Source organism: Hydra viridissima, unplaced genomic scaffold, assembly GCF_058129835.1.
Source record: "Hydra viridissima isolate aposymbiotic clone 2 unplaced genomic scaffold, HvirCarnegie_v1 scaffold_8, whole genome shotgun sequence".
Classification (NCBI taxonomy): domain Eukaryota; kingdom Metazoa; phylum Cnidaria; class Hydrozoa; order Anthoathecata; family Hydridae; genus Hydra; species Hydra viridissima.
In genome coordinates, this window is record NW_028324307.1 from 433,655 (window position 1) to 441,138 (window position 7,484).

The 7,484-nt window shown below is 29.6% G+C and overlaps 1 protein-coding gene across 4 annotated transcripts; it reads left to right on the forward strand.

Annotated features, from left to right (window-relative positions):
* Window positions 1–1,356: 1,356 nt before the first annotated feature.
* Window positions 1,357–5,968, forward strand: LOC145187036 (uncharacterized). Of its 4 annotated transcripts, none has more exons than XM_090094830.1 (3): window positions 1,357–1,502; window positions 4,113–5,025; window positions 5,803–5,937. In XM_090094830.1, the coding sequence occupies exons 1-2, from the start codon at window positions 1,480–1,482 to the stop codon at window positions 5,005–5,007; spliced, it is 918 nt and encodes a 305-aa protein (XP_089950956.1). In that variant the 5' UTR covers window positions 1,357–1,479; the 3' UTR covers window positions 5,008–5,025; window positions 5,803–5,937. The 4 variants fall into 4 exon arrangements, with proteins under 4 accessions (XP_089950956.1, XP_089950955.1, XP_089950957.1 ...); XM_090094831.1 differs by lacking the exon at window positions 1,357–1,502 and adding an exon at window positions 2,377–2,553 and having other exon boundaries at window positions 5,803–5,968; XM_090094829.1 differs by lacking the exon at window positions 5,803–5,937 and having other exon boundaries at window positions 4,113–5,074.
* The last annotated feature ends 1,516 nt before the right edge of the window (window positions 5,969–7,484 follow it).

Below are 7,484 nucleotides of genomic sequence, written 5' to 3' on the forward strand. Positions count from 1 at the left end.
AGAGTAAAACAGCTTTGAGCATGCTCAACATAATTGAACTCGACGTTCGTCTCAAGTCAACTAGTAAGCCACCTTGAGACAATTTCACTCGTTCCTTAATTGAATCCATTTTATTCTTAACTATAATTCAATGTGTTTTCTTATTTTAAAAATTTTATACTTTAGTTGACTAGTTTTTTTTTTTTTTTTTTTTTTTTTTTTTTTTTTTTTTTTTTTTTTTTGTATTTTGTTTGTTACTGATGTTTATTTAGTAGAAGTTTGAGAGTATTTTTTAGTTACGTATTTATTGTTATTACAATTCTTTTTTTACTCGTTTGGATTTTTTTTATAGATTTATTAACGAAGTTCTGTGTGAATATTTCAAAGAATTTAGTATTCTCTTGCTTAATTGCCTCGTTCCCAATAATTCTCATATTGCTCCTTGAGGTTCGGCTTGACATGAAACTCGTTATTAATCAGGTTTCTCAGGAATTTTTTTTTAGAAATATTTTTTCTTGTTTTTCAAGTCACGTTTTTAAAAAGTACTAATTAAATTTCATGAAAAATGTTTTCTTCGTCCCCAAATATAAAGTCATAAATCAAAGAAGTCCGGATATGTAATATTGGAATTCTTATGACTTGTGATAATTTTATATGCTTTGTTTTTCTTTTGTCGAATTGAAGCTAGTTGTAAAGAGTATCTGTTTAAGAAAAGTGCTAACAGAAACTTAACAAAGGAAGTGAACTGAAGATCGTTGCCGAAGACCACAAACTTCACTTTGCTGTTGCCGATGGTATCGCCCAACTCGAAGGGTTTTTTAACTTGTTTGCAAGAGAAAAAGATTTGTAAACGTAAATCTTGATTTCTTGACGAACGTTCTTCGAGCTCATCGTTATCATTCGTTATTGTGTTTAGCTTTCTTTCTTGAGCAAAAATTCTTACATGAGCATTCTGTTTCATCTATGCAAAGTACAATTTACTTGCGTCAATGTCTTGTTTAAAGCCTTGCAATTTATTTATAGTGCATTATCGCTGATTTAAAACATTAAACGATATTGTACAGTTTTAATCCTCGAATGCGTGGAATTTTTTATTCTTTTTTCAACGAAATTGCGGCTTCGTACAAAAGTTAGTAATTCAAATTTTCAAACTTCAATCGGTCGTCTCAAAACTATTTTCTTTCGGAAATAAAAAGAAGTCCAGAGTAAAATTCAGAAGTAGGCTTAATTCGTTGTAGTTAAGTAAACTTTTTGCAACTAATAACTCTGTTTTAATTGCAATAAAAGCCATTTTACAAAACTCTTTTAAAAAGACTGGTAACTAGACCCTTTAAAATTTAAAAAAGAAATCTTTTCTTTTTTTGTTGTACATCTTTCTATAAAAATATTTGTTACTAACAAAAAAATGCAGACATATTTAGACAAGATCATAGCAGGCTACTTTAACTAATGGAATAATTTAATATATAAAAAAAACAACGCGATAATCTCGGAGGAGTAATGACGTCCAACTACGACTTAAGGTTCGTTTTAACTTATCACTTAAATTACTTATCAATTTATACTTAATGTTTTTTTGTTGTTGTTTTTTTTTTGTTTGTTTGTTTTTCACAAAAAGATTTTACTAGATTCAAAGTTTTACTTTTAACCAAGGTAGTTTAACCAAGGTAGTTTAACAACGTAGTTACTTAAGGAGCTTAGAAGGCAAAGAAAACAAAACCCAAATTCATTTTATGGGCTACACAAGCCATTGAAGTCAGAGTTGCTTTGAATATGATATGAAGCCTTTTTTTTTTAATATTACCTCCGCTACAATCTTGAATATGATTTAGTAGCATATTAAGCATCAATTCAATGAGATTAAGTGTGATCCTTTAAGTCGTTCATTGTTGTCAAGTATCCTTTGTAAATGAAAAAAAGGTGTCAAAAACATTAAATGAAATTCCGTAAAGGAGTCGAAATGGCATTGAGATTGAAAATATCGATAACAAAGAAAGAGGTTGGCTGGTTACGCAAACAACCGTAAACATCTTTTTAAGAAATTCTTTTTTGATGGAAGAGAGAAGTTGTTAATGAGATGGAGAAAAAAAACAAAAAAAAACACTTTTTTCAATTTTTAAAAAGAAAGAGCAACAGCTACGCTTGATTAGCTGCAAGAAAGATGAGTAAAAGCTGCAGAGTTTTAGTTTTATGGCTCGAACTTTATAAAAACGTGTGGAAAATATAAATTTTCGTTTGCATTACGAGATTTGTGAAAGTGTTTTTAACTAATCAATTTATTGTTTGTTGAATGTAAAGTCTTTTCAACAAGATATTTTAAAATCTAATGGAGAATAATGTAAGGAAGTTTAAAAAATAATTTACAAATATTTACAGTAGATATTTACTGAAAAATATGAAAGAGGTAATATTTATCAAAACAATTTCTTTAATGCAATAAAATGGCTCTTCTTACTTTGCATAATTAAATCAGCATAATTAAGAGTATATCAAATTGGATTAAACAATAAGAAAAGAAAGTAATTGATTGGATCAAGGAACGTTATTTTTCATCTCGTTCTAATTTTTTGAAAGGTATTTTTTGTAGTTTCTTTGTAATTTTTTTGTATTTTTTTGATACCAATTATTCTGTAGAAAACTAACGCCATTTTTTAATAGGTGTTTTTGAAAAATTAATTAATTTGAACAGGAAAGGTTATATGGATGCATGGAAAATAATTCGTATTTAAAATATTCATTGAGAAACGCTTCTGTCTGTCCGAAATTTTTTATAAATAAATGCATTCAAATAAACATTCCGAAACAATAGGAAAAAAATACTTAAGAAGAAATGAGTTTCCGATAAACTAAAAAAAAAAAAGAGTCTTAAGATAAGATTTAAATAAATGGATATTATAAAGTGTTATTTAGTTTGAAATTCTGGTAACTAGAAGAAAAAGTCTTAGGTGGTTATTGAAGAAGTGGACGATACCACTAACTAATATTCCTTTACATAGCAGTGGTTACGTCTACGTTTCAAGTTTTGTAGCAATTTTCTAATTGCCTGTAGATTCTTTACCATTTCTGAGCTATTTCTAATATTTATAACCGTTTTTAGGTAAATTATGAACACGCGCGCGCGCACATGTACGTGTATTTATGTTTGTGTGTTTTCAATCAAAAAGGATTATCTTCAAGATAAAATACAAATAGAAAATTATCATTACTTTTGTCTTTAAAAATTTATTTCAAACATCTGACGCATTAAGTATTTCGGCATATTTACGTATTTTCTACTTTTTCTTATTATCTGCATCACATTTATTCTTAATTAAAACGGTTTGTTTGCAATTAAAAATGCAAAGTTAATTTTTAAAACTGTTGGATTGTAATACTTGCACATATCTACTGATGTGGTGATCGAGAAATTTAAAACAGGTTTGTCTGTTTGTTTGTTTTTTTTTAACATGAGCCAGTTTTCAAGATCTCTCAAGGGAAATAAACCGTAGCAGTCTACGTTTAAAAAATATGTAACTTTTTAAAAATATTCGAAACGTTTGAAACTTAGTGTCAAACCATGGTAGTGGTATGTTAAACCATGGTAGTAGTGTGTTAAAATGTTTTTTACTTTTATTTACTCATCTATTTTTCTTGATAAAAATATTCATTAAGGTCTTTTTTTTGGATTAAAATCGTAAAAAACCATTTTTAAAAACTGATCGCGTTTGACCATTGAAAAGATGAGAAAAAAATTTTTTTTGGCAATTTAGGCGAAAGTTCTATAATTTCTTCGTGTCAAAACTGTTTAAACTGTTGATAAAACTATTAAGCTGCTATTTAATTTTAAAAAAACATTTACATATAACCTTTAAAAATTAAGTAACTGAAACATAAGCAAGTTTCATTAAGAGAGAGTAGAGGTAACATCGTTATTTAGTTAGAGCATTTGTTTTTCTGTAACCATCATAGAAATGTTTACAAAACTTTAACGTTTAAACGTGTTGTTTAAATCAAAGAACTACTTGTATAATTTTTTCTGTAAATTTATAATTTATAATAATACAGGTATTTATGAAAAACTAAGTAGTTTGCTGATAAGATATTTTTTTCTTCTCGTATCATTTTAATGATTTTTTTTCCCCCTCTTTCTTTAGTTTCATAATGACAAAATCCCTACGGGAACCAAATGAATGCGCCTTTTATCCGTATCAATTTTCTACTACTTTGAGTCCTGAAAGTACAGGTGAGTGTGGGCACGGATGTAACATAAAAAAAAGGAGGTCGTCGTTTTTAAAAATCACCAACGCATTCAGAGAGTTGCAACAGCGCTTAGTAACGATATCAAAAAAACAAGATGCAGAGCAAAATTTGAACGAAAATAAACGTTCTTCATCCCTTCCTTCAATTACCTCAGAATCAAGTGAAGCACCTGCTGTTGAAAATAAACTCTTTCGAAAACAAAGCCTTCCTGCCTTCGATAAAGCGAATCAAGTCGAGATTAAAAACGAGAGCGTTTTTAAGCGAACAAGTACTTACAGACTAACTTTACGGAGTGACGATAAACGTGAAGAATTTCAAAAGAGACGTCTTCAAGGTCGGAGCAAATCTGTACAACTCTCAATTGCTAGAGACAGCAGTTACCAAGCAAAGCACAAAAGCTTTTTTCCCAGCAAGTCTGTTCACGAAGCCAACGAAACATTTGACGCTAACTTTAACGGACCGCACAAGCTCAGTAGAACATTTCCTTCTTCAAATGATGGCGTTAAACTTGTTGCTCAGAGAAGCTTATCAGCTAGCTTACCTAGAAAAATAATTACTCGAGAATTAACTCCGCTCATTAAAAAAAGAGACTTTCAAATATGCGAAACGACTCCTAAAATTAGAAAACGCAGCAACTCTGCAATATTTACGTTCACCAGCGTAGAAGAAAATTCTATTCCTCTTTGGGCCCAGAACACACTGAGTGAAGATATAATTTGTTTACATTCAAGCATGAAAGACAAGCTGTCTCTTTCTAAAGAAACTCACATTTGTTCGACTATTTTATAAACTTGTGCTCGAGCCAAGGTAGAGAATTTAAATATCACATGTTTAAGCTGGTGAAGCTTTTCAAGTTTGATTTTTTTTGTTCTGCTTCGATTATAAACCAGAGCCGTAGTTCCCATAGTTCCCATCTCTCTCTCTCTCTTTCTCTCTCTCTCTCTCTCTCTCTCTCTCTCTCTCTTTTTCTCTCTCTCTCTCTCTTTTGTTTTCCGTTAGTTAAATGCATGGTTTCTGTATAAGAAAATATCGTCTAGCCAATCGGCCATGGAGACCCGTTTTCCATGCAAATCTAAACTTTTTTGCTTAAGTTTAAATACAAGTGTTTATATTTAAAAAAAAAAAAAAAAGAAAGATTTTTCGAATTTTCTTGATATAAATGAATCATTTTATATTTAAATTTATTCAAACGACGTATAATATACATGCTTTTAGCATATCTGAATCTATTTTTCGAGTTTAAGCAGATTTTTTTTTTAAAAAGAACCACTTACCTAAATAGTTTTAGTTTTGAGAATTCACAGAACGAGGAATTAATTTATTCACCGCAAGTTATATTTTGACAAATATTATGACATTGTTCTTGTTTTGCCGAGCGTTAAAGAATGTCTTTGTATATGCATAAAGGAATTTTCTTCAATCTTGAAGATTGAAGAAAATTCCATTACACATATATAGAGAAATTCTTCACATGTAAATAGAGATTGACAAAGCTTGACTGAATGATATTGGGATGTCAAGATTTAATTTCTTTTTTATTCTATTATCGTGGAGGTTCTTAATTAATGCTATTCTTCTTTTTAGGTCAACACTTTGTATCTCTCTCATAATAAAAAAAGGAAATTCGACATTTTTCAGAGATTTTTTCACAAGAAATCATTCTTAAGATTTTTTTTTGTTTATAGACACGTTTTTTTTGTTTTGTTTTGTTTTTTTTTAAGTTGAAAGAAAAGAAAAAGTTTTTTCATTATTTAATGTCAACTTTTTTTTGTTAGTTGATCCGGACGAATCGGATTTTTGATAAAAATTAATAAAACCGAGTAGTTTCTTTTGTTAAAAATCTAAGTTTGTATATCTATTATATGAGTTTATCTTTTACACATATAACAAGGAAATATATATAAATAGTTCAAATATTCAGTAATGCATACATTCAATATTTGAATGTTATCACCTTCTTCCTCTGCCCAACTTACAATACATTTATCTTCATTCTCCAATACTCAAGCACCCTACAAACTGAATGCTTAAGCTTATTGATGAAACTAGCATTTATTACAGATTCTAAATATTCCACCTGTGATGGATGTCATCTTTTTATGTCCTTCAAAATTGGTTCAAAAATTCAAACCTGGAGGAATACGATGATGGTATTAAGTTTTTTTAATTTCCTTCCAAGATCTGATCTTAGATTACAAAGAACGGACGATTAAGTTTGTACCATGTAATGTCAACCTGGATGCAGTAGAAAGATTAAGTTTATGCAAGATTAAGTATATATATATATATATATATATATATATATATATATATATATATATATATATATATATATATATATACATTTATTGTTACAGCACATAAACCATAAATGTTAGTTTCATTAAGCCTAAATACTTAAAAGGTGGTTTTGTATTTGGTTTTTCAAGAAACATTTTATTAATTAAAAAAAACCAGGTTTCAAAAAATTTTGAAATTAACCATATAAACAGCATTATCAATTGGAATAAACTAAGGCTGCAAGAAGATCTTTAATATTTTCCTTTAAAAAAGAATACCTCGTGCGAAAAAGAAAGAACCTCGGGCGAAACAAATGTGTAAAATGTTGATGAAAAGTGAAAGTAACCGTTTGGTAGTTTGTCTAAAAAGCCGAAAGTTGAAACAGTCTCAATGGAAAACTTCACAAGTACTGTACCGTATAGGTTTCCTTTAGCTACGGAGTTTTGTTTTATTTAATTACAGAAAATTTAATTATTTGTTTTGAATAATTACACAAACGCTTTGCTCAGGGTGTTTGAAAAGTCCCACAGGATCGCTCTTTTACAAAAACTGAAATGAAACTATTTCTTCCAAATAAATATATTGCATTTGAAAATTCTTAGTTTTTTTTTCTATCACAATAAGAGCAAAATGATGAATATTACAAAATTTTACAGTTTTACAGCAATAAAAATGATCTAGATGAACGGGGAAAGTTCTGCAGAAAGTAGACCTTGCACAGGGAAGTTGCACAAATGAAAAAAGAGGTGTTGTTCCTTTTGTACCTTTCACAGTGGCTCTGGAAGCGGTGATGCATAGATCCAAGAGCATGTACACTGAAGATGCTAAAGGGAATTTTTTTCATGGAAATAAAGTCCTTGACATGAATACTGGTGATGCCTTGCAGGATAGGAGTGGTGACACTGATGCCTTGCAGGATAGGAGTGGTGACACAGACATTTTCTGTTTGTAATCATCAACCAGGCACTGGAACGGGTGTTTTTCGT